This window comes from Centropristis striata, chromosome 6 (assembly GCF_030273125.1).
Source record: "Centropristis striata isolate RG_2023a ecotype Rhode Island chromosome 6, C.striata_1.0, whole genome shotgun sequence".
NCBI classification, from domain to species: Eukaryota; Metazoa; Chordata; class Actinopteri; order Perciformes; family Serranidae; genus Centropristis; species Centropristis striata.
Genome location: NC_081522.1, coordinates 2,039,141 through 2,055,989, shown reverse-complemented (window position 1 = coordinate 2,055,989; position 16,849 = coordinate 2,039,141). Strand labels below are relative to the sequence as shown.

At 36.1% G+C, this 16,849-nt stretch overlaps 1 protein-coding gene across 1 annotated transcript; it reads right to left on the bottom strand.

Annotated features, from left to right (window-relative positions):
• Positions 1–4,246: 4,246 nt before the first annotated feature.
• LOC131972978 (alpha-2,8-sialyltransferase 8F-like) lies at positions 4,247–14,732 on the bottom strand. The gene is made up of 10 exons (XM_059334812.1): positions 14,673–14,732; positions 12,712–12,727; positions 11,573–11,645; positions 11,378–11,452; positions 9,925–10,069; positions 8,364–8,476; positions 8,185–8,277; positions 6,885–7,342; positions 6,183–6,191; positions 4,247–4,407 (listed from the first exon to the last, which is right to left on the bottom strand). Exons 1-10 carry the CDS (start codon positions 14,730–14,732, stop codon positions 4,247–4,249), a joined length of 1,203 nt encoding a protein of 400 aa, XP_059190795.1.
• Between the last annotated feature and the right edge of the window lie 2,117 nt (positions 14,733–16,849).

Genomic DNA, 16,849 nt, shown 5'->3' with positions numbered 1-16,849 from the left:
CTAAATTATAGTAAATCATTTCAAAAGAAAATCAAAAATTCAACATTTATTGTTAAAATACAAACATTTACAGCAGTGGCGGTTCTAGACCAGTTTTACTGTGGGGGCCAAGCAGGGGCCAGTGTTTAATCAGAGGGGCACATTAAAAAATGGCAAAGATGATATTTAAGCATTCAAACCCTTTATTTAGCTTATTTAAATATCTAATAACATATTTGGAAAATACAAATACACTGATTGAAACAATGAGACTTACCAACAATAATAACTATTTTTGTTCGACAATGATATTTCTAATTTTTGTGCACAATTACTTTCTTTTATTTTGAAAGCTCTTATTGCACAATTAAACTATTATACAATGTTCACATTCTGGGATCATTTTGTGTACAATGAGATATTGTTTGAACAGAAAATAGGTAAGAATTGTTCCGTCATTCATCATTATAAATTGATCATTTTATTATTAATTTGACACAGGGGCCACAGCAGGGGCCAAGGGCTTCTACACAGGGGCAGTGGCCCCTGGAGGCCCCTGTGTAGAACCGCCACTGATTTACAGTAATCCTATTTACAGCATAACCACTATGAGATAATAAATAATAAAATACAATTGTAATTTTAAGATTTATCCAAATATTTATTTTTTACAATGAACAAAGCTGGACTCTACTGTGGAGTAGTGGTGAGCACTTTCAGCTCACAGCAAGAGGGTCACAGGTTTGGTTCTGGCTCTGCAGCTTTTCTGTGTGGAGCTTCATGTTCTCCCCGTGTCAGCGTGGGTTCTCTCCAGGTCCTCCGGGTTCCTCCAACAGTCCAAAGACATGCAGCTTAGATCGGGTCCCTGAACTGAGAGCGTGGTTGTCTGTCTCTGTGTTTCTGGCGAGCTGTCCATGGCGTACCCGCCTCTCGCCCAATGTCAGCTGGGATTGGCTGCAGCCCTCCGTAAAACCAAGAAGGCAGAAAGGAGAATGAATGTATAAACACATTTTCCCAACTTAATAAATAAATAATAACATGCCAGTATTATATTGCTAAAAAAGTGAGATATTCAATCCTAAGAACAATCGGTAACACTTTACAATAACCATCTAAGTGATGTTTATAGATGGTTTATAGACCAATTATTAATCATTTACAAAATTCTATACATATTTAATCTTTAAATGTTTTTAAACAATTTCTTAAAGGTATAAGAATAATTTAGAAATGATTTACATACTTAATATGGTGTTAAACATTTTATAATGAGTGTAAAGCTATTAATAAACTAATAATTATGCTTGTTTGTGGTAAAGTAATCTATTTGGCATTTATAAATTATAGTTCAACATTATTACATTTTCTATTCACCATTCTAAATGGCCTATATACAGTTTATAAATAATGATTAAACATTAACAAACTATCTGTTTACCATTTATAAATGGTCTATTTACCATCTATAAATGATGGTTATTGTAAAGTGTTACCTAATATGCCAGTATTATATTGCTAAAAAAGTGAGATATTCAATCCTAAGAACAATCTGTAACACTTTACAATAACCATCTAAGTGATGTTTATAGATGGTTTATAGACCAATTATTAATCATTTACAAACTTCTATACATATTTAATCTTTAAATGTTTTCAAACAATTTCTTAAAGGTATAAGAATAATTTTGAAGTTATTTACATACTTAATATGGTGCTAAAAATGTTATAATGAGTGCAAAACTATTAATAAACTAAGAATTATAATGTAATTGTTTGTTTATGGTAAAGAAACTATCAACTTACATTAATATACCATCTATTTGGCATTTATAAATTATAGTTCAACATTATTACATTTTCTATTTACCATTCTAAATGGCCTATATACGGTTTATAAATGATGATTAAACATTAACCCCATAAAGCCTGAACCATGAAACAATTGCCAGAAAATTCTATTTATGTTTATTGAACCTGCTATCAAACAACAACAACAACAACAACAAAAATCAATATCAATTTGCATGTATGAATTCTAATTTGCATCATATTTGATACACCGGGTCTTTTCGTGCAACGTTAAAATATTTTTAACCAATTAAACTTTGACTTTGCTTTTAAAATTTTTCTCAAACATACAAAATATTTTTTTTCCAAATAAGACAACATCATACATCTGCTGATATGAAGTTTTCATGCCGCAATGATGGATCCACCAGTGGAACCTGCAAATTATTTGGGCTACATCTGGTGTTTATATATTTTTTTTCTTCAACACATGTATACATCAGGTTTTTCAAGAAAAAAAAAAGTCACACTGATGATTAAGAGGTCTCAAAAACTTGTGTATCAAATATGATACACTTGGCTTTATAGTTAATAAACTATCTGTTATTGTAAAGTGTTACCGAACAATCAAGCAAAAAGTGACACAACCTGTCAGTAAAGGTCCCACTAGAGTCCAGAGTCCCAGGTCAGACTGGTGGAGTTTGGTGTGATTATCTGAGCTCACAGCCTCCTACGTCAGATACACTGGAAGTCTGAGTGAGCTCTGAGACGGACTGGCAGCAGGTTTCCTGCCTCCTGGAGTATTGAAGACTGACCGACCATCATAGAGTTCTGCTGACAGCGCCCACACAGTGACACCTGTCACCAGGGCCGGTTATTCCTACAGGCCACCAAGGCGGCTGCCTAGGGCGCCAAATTGGCAGGGGGCGCCCCCTTGTGGCGCCCTTAAGCATACATCGTTGTTTTAACAACATTGATTAACGAAACATTTTTTAAAAAGCATGGGCAATAAAACCCTCATTGAATTAAATGAACATGCCCCAACCCATATTTCGAATGAAAATGTAATATTATATTATATAAAATATGATACGTTTATTTATTCTTATTTTCAATTCAGTTGTTGTTGGTAAAGTTCCAAAGTTTCTAAAAATTAAAATGTTGAGACCATTATATTGCCTGTATGTAGTTCATGTATCAAATATAAATGTACATTTAAATTTCATTTTTATGTTTATTTTTATTGCATTTGTATGTCTACATTTTATTTATTTTCAGTCTTTGCCATTCTTAATTTGATGAAGATCTGTGTTTTCTTATTTATTTATTTGTATTTTCAATTCAGTTGTTGTTGGTGAAGTTCCAAAGTTTCTAAAAATAAAAATGTTCTGAGACCATTACCTTGCTTGTAGTTCATGTATCAAATATAGTGTACCTATATCAGAATGAATACATGGAATGGATGTGGTTTGGGGGGCGCAAAATCTCAATATCGCCTAGGGCAGCAAATGGGCTAGAACCGGCCCTGCCTGTCACTGTGCAGAACTTCAATGCGGGACTGAGTCTTCCCCTCAGTCCAAAACGCCCGCCAGCAGAGGCTCCGATAGGCCAGGGTTACTACCGGGGAGAATTTTCTAGCTCTCCCAGAAGTGCAGATCTCACTGCTGCAGGCCGCCCCCTAGAAGCTCACTGACCACAGAGCAACTGACATGGAAGGTCAACACCGGCTGGAAAAGGCTGAAGAATCTCACTGTTTCAGACGTCTCCCAGTCAACTTGGTGACCTGCAGGTGTCTAGGCAGGTTAAAGCTAACTTAGTAGCCAGAAGTTAAAGCTAGCAGGACGCTTTAAAGCAACCTGGTCTCACAGAAATCTGTGAAATAGCCACAGATTTCGCTTAACTCAAAATCCGTGGAATAGCCACGGAATCACTCAAATTTCTGTGAAACTGACACTGATTTCACTACAATGCAAGTTAATGACAGTCATATCCCGTGGCTATTCCAACATACAAAGTGATTATGTACATTCACTGAGTGAAGATTTAGAAAATAAAACATATATTTCTCGCTAAAAATGTGATCAAAATCCATTTTTATGCAGAAACTAAGTCAAAATATTGATTTTTCACTAAAAATGAGAGAACTGTCCGCCATGTTTTTTATTCTGACCGCTGGGACCTTGAAAGTCACGTGACTTGGAACAAACCAATAGCCACGGGATATGACTAATAATAAATCCGTGTCAGTTTCACGGAAATTTGAGCGATTCCGTGGCTATTTCACGGATTTCTGTGAGACCATGTTCCTTTAAAGATAGATTTAGCCTGGCTCTAAGCTACCAGTGGTGGAGGAAGCATTCACATCTTCCACCACTGAACCTAGACATCTGGACTTAAGTCACCAGTACTTACTGGGTGTGTTACATATTTATAAGTTAAATATGTAACACATGACGACGTCAGAAGAGCTTGAAGTTCATCAGCCAGTCAGCCAGATGATGCACCTCCACATCACGGGGGCCCCCAAAGAAACCTGACCACAGTCAAGTGGTTTGCCGCGGCCCGTCTCCAGCTTCAGAGCTGTCCAGGTGTCCTCTGTGGGAGTGTGGGCCATACTGAGGAGAATCTGTACAGGGAGCTCTATTTATGGAGGAAGTGACACCTCAACAGTCTAATGTGTTCCATTCCATTCACTACGGTCACATTCCATTCCATTCTGTGTGTGTGTGTGTGTGTGTGATTGTATAAATGATATGTTGATTGTAATTCAATGATTGTAAATATTGCTTTCTTTTAGTTATTAGTTTTTCTTTTCTTTTAAAATGAATAACAGAATTATAATAATTTATTGAAAATATTGCTTTCCTTATCTTGTTATCTTTTTTTCGGATGCTTGCTTTGGCAATATATACATTGTTACGTCATGCCAATAAAGCCAATTGAATTGAATTGAAGTGTGCGTGTGTGTGTGTGTGTGTGTGTGTGTGTGTGTGTGTGTGTGCCTAAATTAGCGTTTGTCAACGCACTGTAATAAATTATCCTGTAGTCATTTCATTTTACTTAATATATTTGATAAACTGTATTAAATATAAATGCGTCCTTGATTTTGAGGCAGTTGTTAAAGTAACTTTAATATAAACATGTTTGAGATAGAATCTACTTATTTTGATCACATTAAATATAATCTTTATGTGTATGTAATTCTAAATCAGGAGAATTTTGAATGAATCCAACACAATAGAATTAGTCTGTTTTTAATTGACAGGCACTTCCTGTTAAGTTATTAACTCAACTTGTAACGTAGTTAGATTTAATTAATAATATTGCGTGCAATATGTTGCCTCAATTTTATTGAGTAGCTATTGTTTATCTTTTTTTTACAGTGCACGGCTCAAATGAGCGTTTCTCTGGTACAGAGATCTGATAATAGCACACACACACACACACACACACACACACACATACACACACGTAATGTCAGCTGAAAAAGTGAAAAGGCTGCAGTTTTGTTGAATTTCGGCTACACAACCACTTTTTTAGATTAAGAGCAAGAAAGGCGTTATGAAAGACAATTTAAAAAGTATTGGCATTCAAATGGTGAGTTGAGGTGTATTTGTTTAACAGTTATGGTGTCTTAGATTGCACAGAAAAATTAATATTAGATACGCAAAGTACACCATTTTAAAAAAAAAGAATGGGATCCCTTTGCTTCCCTTTTAATAGCATATTATTTCATCTTTATTTTACCAGAATATTTGGTAATTGTGCTAATAACACAAATTGCCCGACATGCAACTCTTGGCAATCAGAATCAGAATCAGAATCAGAAGTACTTTATTTATCCCTTCATGTAAATTTGTGTCATTGGAGTTGCTCACCCAAGAGAGAAAAATACAAATTTAACAGGATAGTGATTCCGAACTAGTAAATAGATCAAATCAAATGTAACATAAACTAAAATATACAAGAATAATAAATGGAACAAGCTGCCAACTAAGTAATACTACCATACACTACTGATCAAAAGTTTTAGAACACACCAACTTTTCCAGAATTTAATCGAAAATGATGCAGTTTAATGTCTCAGTGTACTCTGAAATTAATGCACATTTGCAACTTTTAAAATTATTTATTGAGCATGATAGTGTTTTGAAAGTAAAAAAAAAGATTCAAAATCACATTTTATGTTGGACTAAAGGACTAAAAAAAGACACAAAATGACAAAAAAAGACACCAAAAAAACACAAAATTACTAAAAAAAAAATGGAATATATGTAATTAAAGTAATCACAGTTTCTAAATCAACATTAACACACAAATATAATCATTGTATCAAAATCATATTGCCTGATAAATATATAAATGCATAGAGATAGATATTACCAAGGTTTAGTGAATTACACATGCATAGTGACCTTTGATGACTGTGGAGACAGACAACAAATACAAAAAGAGAGATACAGTAATCATTTCATTTTAAACAACGTAGAATAATCAAATTATTCTAACAGAACATTAGTATTCCTATATTCCTTTTCTAAGTTAAAAGTATCAGTATTGGTGTATGATCAATACTAGATTTTGCGATGTCATTTTTCAACTGACATGGGACCTCGAAAATATAGTCATATATTGACTATATACAGTACAGGCCAAAAGTTTTGACACACACCTTCTCATTCAATGTGTTTTTCTTTATTTTCATGACTATTTACATTGTAGATTCTCACTGAAGGCATCAAAACTATGAATGAACACATATGGAATTATGTACTTAACAAAAAAAGTGTGAAATAACTGAAAACATGTCTTGTATTTTAGATTCCTCAAAGTAACCACCCTTTGCTTACTAGAATATAAGACATGTTTTCAGTTATTTCACACTTTTTTGTTAAGTACATAATTCCACATGTGTTCATTCATAGTTTTGATGAATTTGCAATGTAAATAGTCATGAAAATAAAGGAAACGCATTGGATGAGAAGGTGTGTCCAAACTTTTGGCCTGTACTGTATAATCATTAATTATGTTTCTTTGCATCACGTTGCTTGGACACATTTAATCAGTGTCATCAACCAAGATAAATCTGTCCATTCAAAAGTATATGAAAGACTGACAATCTTCCAGGTGAAGCCTGAGCACCCCCTGACTGTGCAGCTGCAACAAGAGGTTAAACTCTTCTGACATGGTATGGACTCCTGCCTTAAATGTGACATCATCGTAGTAGTGGTTAGTCAGGGCATAGAGTCCTTGTGGGTGATTACTGAAGGGCCAGAACCCGTACAGATGCACGTTAGCACAGAGTTCCAGTGCCAGGCTAGTCATCATGATGCCGGTGCTGAGCCTCAATGCTTTTACTCCTTTGGAGCGCCAGAAGACGGACAGTTTCTGGAGGTAGTCAGGGTTTAAGAAAACAGGTCGGATGGGGCTTTCAAAGTCCTCAATACTGTAGACAGCCCGCTGGCACACTGAGGTGACATGGCCATATGAGAAGGCGGGAAGGAGAAGCAGGGAGTCGCCATAGATTCTCAGCTTCTCCACAAATGGACGCCGATGCCCCTGTAGAGCCCCGTACCTGAAAATAAACAGCAGATGTGAAGTGACAAAACTAAAGAAAATTTTAAGATTTAGGCTGATCTGACCACAAAGTAAGTTTCAAAGCACAAAGTGGTTGCATTAAGGCTCCGTTTACACGAGGACGGTCTGAACAGAAGACGCAAAAGTGGCGTCGCGTCTTCACTTTTTATTCCTCGTTTAGACGAGCGTTTTCAGGAGGAAATCTGCTGCATACGGTGACGCAAAAGTCTGTGAAATTGGATTGTATGCAGCCAGGCGGCATCACTTAAAGCCATAAGAGCATCTTTGGGCATGCAGAAGTTTTCACGCCTCACATTTTCATCAGCTACTCCTTCCACAAAGTTCTCCTCCATCACTAGATCTCCCAGGTCTCGTTCACAGCCGTCTGGCTCCTCCCACCAATCGCTGCATCCAGAATGTGATGGAGGTAATTCCAGATCCTTCTCTGTTCACTAATACTATCTGTACATATCCTGGACATTTGGTGGAAAGACTCCTGTAAGTTTATTAGAGCTGCCAGAGTAGCTTGAAGGTCCCACCATGGAAATAATCCCACGTTTGTTTATTTCCTGTACTGGAGCATGTATGTGACGTAAACACATACGTGACGTGAGCAGATCAGATCAGAGTTTTGTGTCTTGTCAGTGTAGACGACACGCTACGGAGGAGCGGATTACACTTTTACACTTTGGAGGGTGGTTTCAGATTTTTGCATTTTTAAGCCCCAAAAACGCCGTCACCGTCTAAACGAAAGGCACTTCAGATAAAATATTTTGTCGTTTTTACCCGCGAGCGTCCTCGTGTAAACGGGGCCTCAGTGAGATTTGTGATCCCGCTCACTTATTTGTGAGGATGCTTGGGTTTGCTGTCACCAGGTCAGTCCTGGTGCCCACATCTTTCCCATAATCGTCTTCCAGAGGAGGAAGGTTGCACCTGAACAAAGAGAAGAGAAAAGAAGAGAGAAGAGGATGTTATATGGAATTGCGACAGCCTGTCACTACATTGGACAACTTTCTCACCTGATAACAAACTGAGCTGAATCGATCATCTTTCCACAGCCGCTGTCAGTCAGGATCCCTCCGTTCCCAACAACAGCACACATGTCCCATGTTTTATTTGGGAGTGGATGCTCCTTGAACCAACAGCAACAGAAACATTTATGATAATATGCTTTCTTAAAGAGCCTTATTAGGAAAGAGAAATGTATAATATCTTTATATAATCTCATATCCAAATCCGGTGCATGTGGTTACGTGATTATTCTTTCGCCAAATTGGTAGTTGTAACCCACATTAAATCATTAGTCATTTATTCATTTATCAGTTATTCATTGACTTTAAAAGGGAGCCTCTTCATAATCTCCCTGCTGTTATTATTTAACAAGCTTAATAAAGTTAACCTTATACTGATGCTGATTTGGCAAAGGATCATCAGCACATGTGCTTTTATCAAAAGCTCAGAAGTTTCAAATTGACATCATCTTTATGAGATTTTTTTAAAATTTCTTTATTTCATCTGTTTTCATAATCTCTTTTATTGGTATGGGTCAAAAACAGTAACAGGTGAGGAGGGATTGTTAGAATATGAATAAAGTAATTTTGATTTGATTTGATTTCCTGACCAATGCATTTAAGAAGTCAATGCTTCCTGCTCATTTTGGTCTGTTGAATACCAGTAACTAATGTGCTCTGTTTGTGTACCGGTTGGTGCACCGCCATAGTGTACCTTACCTCACCTTTATGAGTTGTCAGAGTCTTACCATTCTGCTTTTACAAATGTAAATAATTATGTCATTAAAAGTACACTGCAAAAAAAGAAAAGTTGGGTGAACTTAAAATTTCAAGGCAAAAAACTTCTATAAAATTTTAAGTTGGACAATTAAACTAAATATTTTAAGTTTTGTTTTTGAGTTTGCTCAACTCTGAATTCAGATTTTTGTCAACTCAACTGTAAGTTGTACTAACTTATAATTTTACATTGTAATAACTTTTAATCCTTACTTCTGCTAACTTCTGCAATGTGCTGAATTGGCACGATTGTAACGCCGCTATGAAATGTCAGCTAATGTTGTAACCACAATTTTGAGTTACATTGATACGCTAATGGCTACTCTTGTAGCTGTAACAAGCAGCCCCGCTAGCATCAGTTAGCCGCTAGCATCAGTTAGCCGCTAGCTTTCGCTAATGACCGAACTTTCCCGCAATAAGAGTTATCAGAACTATTGTCCCTTGTTGTGAACCCCAACTTAAAGATATAAGTAACAACAACTCACCAACTTGTTTTTGAGCAGACAACTGGCTTCCTTTGTTGTGCTAACTTACATTATTGCCCTAAATGTCAATAATTTATATTTCCAAGTTTTACCAAGTTAAATCACTGTTTTAGGCTGAAAAATACAAGTTGGCTTTTTTGCAGTGTAGATCTCTCTATTGAAGTCACATTATATTGGATTGAAGAAACACAACCTGTATGACTTGTGGCAAAATAGTGTCTGTGGTCAAACATCTGAGGAACAATCATGATACCAAAGAAGTGACAGATGTTAATGATGGAAATATCAATGAATGAGACACAACAGACCTTCGGAAAATTGCTGAAAATCCCCGGGGTCACCTTGAGGCTCCTCGTCTTTTCTCCGTCGTACACAATCTTGGATCCCACTGGAGTGTTGGCCTGGGTAATGATGGCCTTCTCTAAACCATTACACTTGCTGCTCAGCTCAGATCTGAGGAACCACAAGGACAACAACATACTGTCAGAAGTGTTTACGCTAACTTCAAGTGTCTTGTTTTAATTAAGTATTTCAAATCCATAACTACCCCCAGGTAAGTGAAGACAGACCCTCTGTTTTCCCATAACTAACATGACCTTTAGATGTGTTATATTTAGACCATGTGGTGTTAGAATAATCTGTGATTATGTCTCTGTTGTTTGGGGTCACTATCTGATTGACGAGGTCACTATCTATGCATGCATAATTCACTAACTGTGTATGTAACCTCTCTGTGTGCATTTATAGATTAATCATGCAAGATGCTATGATACAATGATCATGTGCTAATATTGTTTTAAAACTGTGATTACTCTAAATACATCCAAACTAAATACATTTATTACATCTGCTTAAACTTTCTCTGCCCTACTTAGAGAAATATTCTATAATCACAAAAATATACACTACTGGTCAAAAGTTTTAGAACACACCAACTTTTCCAGAATTTAATTGAAAATGATGCAGTTTAATGTCTCAGTGTACTCTGAAATTAATGCACATTTGCAACATTTAAAATTCTTTATTGAGCATGATAGTGTTTTGAAAGTAAAAAAAAGATTCAAAATCACATTTTATGTTGAACTAAAGGACTAAAAAAAGACACAAAATGACCAAAAAAAGACACCAAATGACAAAAAAGACACCTAAAGACACAAAATGACAAAAAAAGACACAAAAAGACACAAAATGACTTACAAAGACATGAAAAGAATTCAAAAATGGACAAAATAGCCCAAGACTCCATAGAGTTAAGTTGTTAACCCATTTCTTGTTCCCTGAAAAAGGCCTACTTGTATAATTCTGAAATGTACATTATTTTCCAGTTTTGGTTAAGCTTACCTTTTTTTATTTACCTCTGGCAGTTCACCACTTACCTTTGGACCCTTTCAAGCTGTTCATTTGACTTGAACTGCTTGAATTTCAATAAAAAATTTGGAAAAATTGGGGTGTTCTAAAACTTTTGACCGGTAGTGTATATTTTATGTTTTATATTTTATGTAGACATTGCAAAATCTGTGTCTCCAATAATATCTCTGCAAATCACACCAAGGCAGGAGTTTGTGATTTCTTTTTGAATACTCTTCTTATGTGCGGCTTCATATGCAGTATATTTGAACTTTCTTTTAAATCACATTGACAGAACAGATTCCTGCCTGCATGGAGATCCAACATTTCTGTGCATACAGGGACAATTATTTGCCCATGTGGCTAATTTTTTGTTTTCTTGTCTGTTCACAAAATTCCAAATAAAATAACCACCTGAACTTGGTGTAATTGTCCTCCTGCTTCTTCCAGTTTTGAGAGTAACGCTCTTTTACTTCGTCAATGACCTCCCTGTGACACACATACATTCAAATACACAGTCAGGTGTATAACCTCTGTCATTCTGCTTGATTTGATCCGATGAAGGCAAAAAAAATCCAGGCAGTTGAGTAAAAGAGTGTTTGCTCTTACTTGCAGCCTTTGCAGAGCTCAGAAGGGCTTTTCTTGTGACGAGGCATTCTGTAAGGTTTGTTAACGCTGTGTAGGGAACCAGAGACAAACAGGACAGGTTAGTAACCTTCCCATGCCAGAGATAATTGAACCTACCTCAAAATGTTGAAGCGTTTAGAAAGGAGGAAGTACTTCCTTCTCTATAGTGTAATTAAACCGGTATGAATGTATTTTTTATGGTAACAGACCAGTTAATCAACTCCTCCCCTGTAACACCTGCACCTACATGAATTGCATCAGAGGTCACGTTAGGTTTTATTGTATACATTAATTTAGAATAAATTCCTGTTCTTAACATGCTGTATTGTTTGTTTCTATGCAGATGATTTACACAAAGCTATTGTTAATTATATCAGCATCTAACCGCTATATCTTTTTATGCAATCAACTATGTGCACTGCAAAAAAAGAAAAGTTGGGTGAACTCAAAATTTCAAGGCAACAAACTTCGATAGAATTTTAAGTTGGACAATTAAACTAAATATTTTAAGTTTGGTTTTTGAGCTTACTCAACTCTGAATTCAGATTTTTGTCAACTCAACTGTAAGTTGAACTAACTTATAATTTTACATTGTAATAACTTTTAATCCTTACTTCTGCTAACTTCTGCAATGTGCTGAATTGGCACGATTGTAACGCCGCTATGAAGTGTCAGCTAATGTTGCGACCACAATTTTGAGTTAGCTTTGATACGCTAACGGCTACTCTTGTAGCTATAACAAGCAGCGCTGCTAGCATCAGTTAGCCGCTAGCATCAGTTAGCCGCTAGCTTTCGCTAATGACCAAATTTCTCTGCTTTCCCGCATTTCACAACAAAGGAATAAGAGTTAGCAGAACTTTTAGCATACAACTGGCTTCCTTTGTTGTGCTAACTTACATTTTTGCCCTGAATGTCAATAATTTATATTTCCAAGTTTTACCAACTTAAATCACTGTTTTAGGCCAAAAAATACAAGATGGCTTTTTTGCAGTGTGGTTCAAGACAAAAACATGTTGGTTGTTTCCTATTGAAGTGATGTTTTTCAAATGAAAGTTTTGGGTTAGTTTTTTAGTTTTGGGTTTTGGGTAACCCTAACCCTGTTCAGACTGCCTGACAGCTCTCCATACTCCATACAAGCTAATTCACCTATGGCTAAGCCACACCCCCAAATGCGATGAGCCAATCACAGTGCGCATAGCTAACTCAATACACTCGGACATTCTCTGCTTCCACATCCATTGAAATGCATTGGAGTTAGTCCGTTTTCAATCGTTTTTATGTGTTTTTTGTTGAGATTTTAAGTTTAAAATGGTCAAACGGTGTGCATGGGGTACATGCAACTATGACACAAGGTATAGCCCAATAATATGGGAGCAGTAACCCAGTTCCCTATGGCAGTGATGCCCAACCGCTGTTCCGCGGCACACAAGTGTGCCGTAAGAAATCAATATCTATCAATATCAAATCCAGCGACTCCGTCTCAACAAGCGCTAACGAGGTCGGCCGGCTCATTAACAAGAGCCTCTTGTTAACGAGCCGGCCGACCTTGTTAGCGGCAGTTAGCTACAGTTAGCTCTGTAGCAGTACAGTGTGTATGTGCTAACAGGCTAACAGTTTGCTCTGTAGCAGTACAGTGTGTATGTGCTAACAGGCTAACAGTTTGCTCTGCAGCAGTACAGTGTGTATGTGCTGCTGCTGCAGGAGGTGTTCACTTAGCGATCTCTGTTTGTTTACAACAAGCAGCAGAATGAGCGGTGTCAGTGGGGTGAAAAGACGAGTGAAAACCTCTAACCTGTTAATGAAGGCCCTTTTGGTGACTTCCAGATGATATTTAATTTTTCTGTCTCCAAAAGTGATTAATTGCCTCCTGTGAAATTTCTCTGACTGTCACAGCTGCCATAGCGCCCGTCACCGAATGTTGACAGTTTGTCCAAGTGAGTGGAGGGGGCGGGGCTTAGCCATAGGTGAATTCAGAACCCGGAGCCTCTGTTGCACATTTCTGACTCATTGTAATCAGTAAAGTAGAGATCAACTGTGAACTGAGCTGCACCCTCGTCATCCTTTCTCTCATCAAAAGACGTGCGGAGTGTGTTTGGACTGAGGTAATTCTCTCTTAAAACTTCTAGTTATGTGGGGCATGCAACTGTGTACTACCTATAACTGAGTTAAGTACCTATTTTGGGAAGTTGTGGAAAACATAGTGGATCGTTGGGTACCCGTAATTGTAGTTATTATTAGTCTCCCACACCCTCCTCCAGCAGCGCACAGTAAAAAGTGACAAAAATCTTCCAAACATCAACTGTTAAATCATCTTCTACCGCCCTTGTCTTAATGTCTTTTCAAACTTTAAGACAACGTCTCTTTATCTTTTACCCCTACTAAAACATTTCCAACACACAAAATACAAAAACCTTCCTGACTGCTCTATACACCGTAAAAAATGTCTGTAGATATTACAGTGAAAAACTGCTAAACCATGACAGTAAAAGACCGTAAAATGATAAATGAGTTAATTCAGTTTAAGTAACAATGAAACATCGTCAATGTATATTATAAGCCAAAACAGTATTTTTTTTACAGTTTTTTAAAATACATTACTTCACTGTAAAATACACTGGCACCGTGATTGTAGCAAAAATATACTGTAATATATATACAAGCCATAATTTTTGCATTTATTATTTGTATAAATACTTTTTGTCACTGTTAAATTAACTAAACACCATATCTCTAACAGAAATATACTGTAATATTTAATGATAATATCTTTAATTTATGAAGCATTTATAAAGATTTTCTTGTCAATCATATTGCAAAACAGCATTTCTTTTGATGGAAAAACTCTTTATTTTTTATGGTAAAATGTGCAATAAAATGGCAATCTTTAATGTGAAATCAACAGTGCTAATATCCTTTTACCGTAATATTGGAAAAAGTTGCACCGTATTTATTACGGTAAAGTTCTGGCAACCACAGCTGCCAGTTTTTTACCGTAAAAACAACAGTTGTTTTTTTTTTACGGTGTAGGTGTTTGGGAATAATAGTTCGACACTTACATGTAGCCGAACATGTGCAAGGTGACAGTGATCAGCAGGCTCCCCACACACAAGAAAGTGAACGCCAAATAGTGGAGTGGCCTCATATCTCTCTCCACCTGCTAGCTTCTGTTGAGAAATGCATTGAGGAAACTTTTCAAATTAAATGATCTGACTCCAACACAAAATCCTCACCTATTTCTCCGAGCCGATCGTTTGATGGGGAATGATGAGCAGGAGACGTCCGAGTTCTCACTTTAACTTTAACTCACTTTATTACAATATGTCAAGACATGTGCAGTTACAGAGTCTCTAGGTTCAATCTACACGTCCCTGACATCACATTAGGCTGGTTAGTTCATGGAGGCTGGACCAGTCTAATGTCCCTGAACCCATTTTATAGCCTGATACAAGTTCTCTAAGAATGTAGGTTGATCTCTCCAGAAGTCGCCTCCTTTCAATCTGCTGATTTGTCAGTTTATTGCATATGTGGACACATCATGTCACCAAGCAGAGAAGACAGTTCTCTTTCTGCTCAGCACATCATGTCTGTGACCTGACCTGATAACAAAACTTTCAAAACACAAACTCCTGCCTTGATAGGACCTGCAGAGATATTATTAGAGACACAGATTTTGCAACAAACAATAAAATATAAAACATAAAATATATCTTTTTGTGATAATAGAATCTTACTCTAAGTAGGACAGAGGACGTTTAAGTACACTCAAAAAAAGCAAACTGGGTGTCTGTAACCTTCTCCTCAGTCTAACATGTAGCTTCTACTAAATAAAATGATGTTTTGTGGTTGAACAGTTTTAAAACATGTAGTTTTAGCATAAAATGCAACACTTTAAAATTTACTAGAATACTTTTTGTTAAAACAACCTAATTAAATTGCTGAATATAATACTCTGTTTTAAAATGATTTATTTCCTGTATAATTACTATTATGTTCATTTTCATATGATAAAGGTAATCTTTTAGGCTAAACCACTTCAACCTAACTGTGTTTTGTTGGTTCAGCACAATTAATTCATGTACTTCACTATTTTAAAAAGTAGTTGTAACTACCCTATTAAATAAAGTAACTCTTAATAATGTCATACATGTTTAAATGGCCCAAGAAAATTATGGTAATTAATTAACAGTAACGCAAATACATCATGTTGACCCGATATTTTTACATTTTGTTCACTCAACAAAACTGTTTCTGGCTAAATTTAAGCATTTTATTTAGGTGGAAATTATTTCCATAATTTTATTTCGTTCTAGGAACAAGTTATTTTTTTTGAGTGTAGATGGAGTAATGTATTTACTTTAAATGTATTTAGAGTGATCACAGTTTTAAAACAATATTGGCACATGATCCTTGTATCATAGCATCTTGCATGATTAATCTATAAATGCACAGAGAGAGGTTACATAGTGAATTACCTAAAAGTCACACTCACACTCTCACTGAGAGAGACAGAGAGAGCGTTTTTTTTTTTTTTTTTTTTTAACTTTCAGACAATATGACTCAACCCCTTACTGGAAAACTCATTTAAGAATAAGTCTGGTGATATTCTTTATTTTTCTTATTGTCAACAAACTTGTGAAAAACAAAACCAGTGATATCTGGTCTGTCTGTGGCACTCTGCTCCATTTTTCCTTCTGAAAAATAAACAGATATATAGTTTCAGTTTTTAGAAAGGATAAAGAATTGCAGTGCATTTGTTCAATATTCATGTCATTATTCATAATTGAGGATGAGTTAAAGGCAACCGGCACTTTGATAAACTGTCCACAATGCAGTGAGCATTACGGCTGATGTGAATTAAGACATGTGTATATTTGCACCAGAAAAGATGCTATAAAAGAGGTGTTGGATACTAATCACCAAACTTTAAACCAGGGGTCTCAAACTCGCGGCCCGCGGGCCAATTGCGGCCCTAGTGACGATATTTTGTGGCCCTCACCTTGATATGAAATGTTATGTAATGTAATTTTATGTCTCCCTTTGGTAATTTTGTGTCTTTTTTGGTCATTTGTGTCTTCTTTTTTTGTAATTTTATGTCTTTTCATGTTATTTTCTAATAACTTTGTGTCATTTTTTAGTAATTCTGTGTATTTTTTGGGTCATTTTTTAAGTAATTTAGTGTTTTTTCAGTCATTTTGTGTCTTTTTTTGCCATTTTGTGTCTTTTTTTGTAATTTTGTCTTTTTTTTTGGTCATTTTGTGT

What these genes read in the sequence shown, in the direction of transcription:
- LOC131972978 (XM_059334812.1), bottom strand. Translation starts at nt 14,732, where the DNA reads ATGAGGCCACTCCACTATTTGGCGTTCACTTTCTTGTGTGTGGGGAGC. An exon ending in GAGCTCTGCAAAGGCTGCAA is followed by an intron (nt 11,453 to 11,572) that starts GTAAGAGCAAAC and finishes TGTGTGTCACAG; the next exon opens with GGAGGTCATTGACGAAGTAA. An exon ending in GACAATTACACCAAGTTCAG is followed by an intron (nt 10,070 to 11,377) that starts GTGGTTATTTTA and finishes GTGGTTCCTCAG; the next exon opens with ATCTGAGCTGAGCAGCAAGT.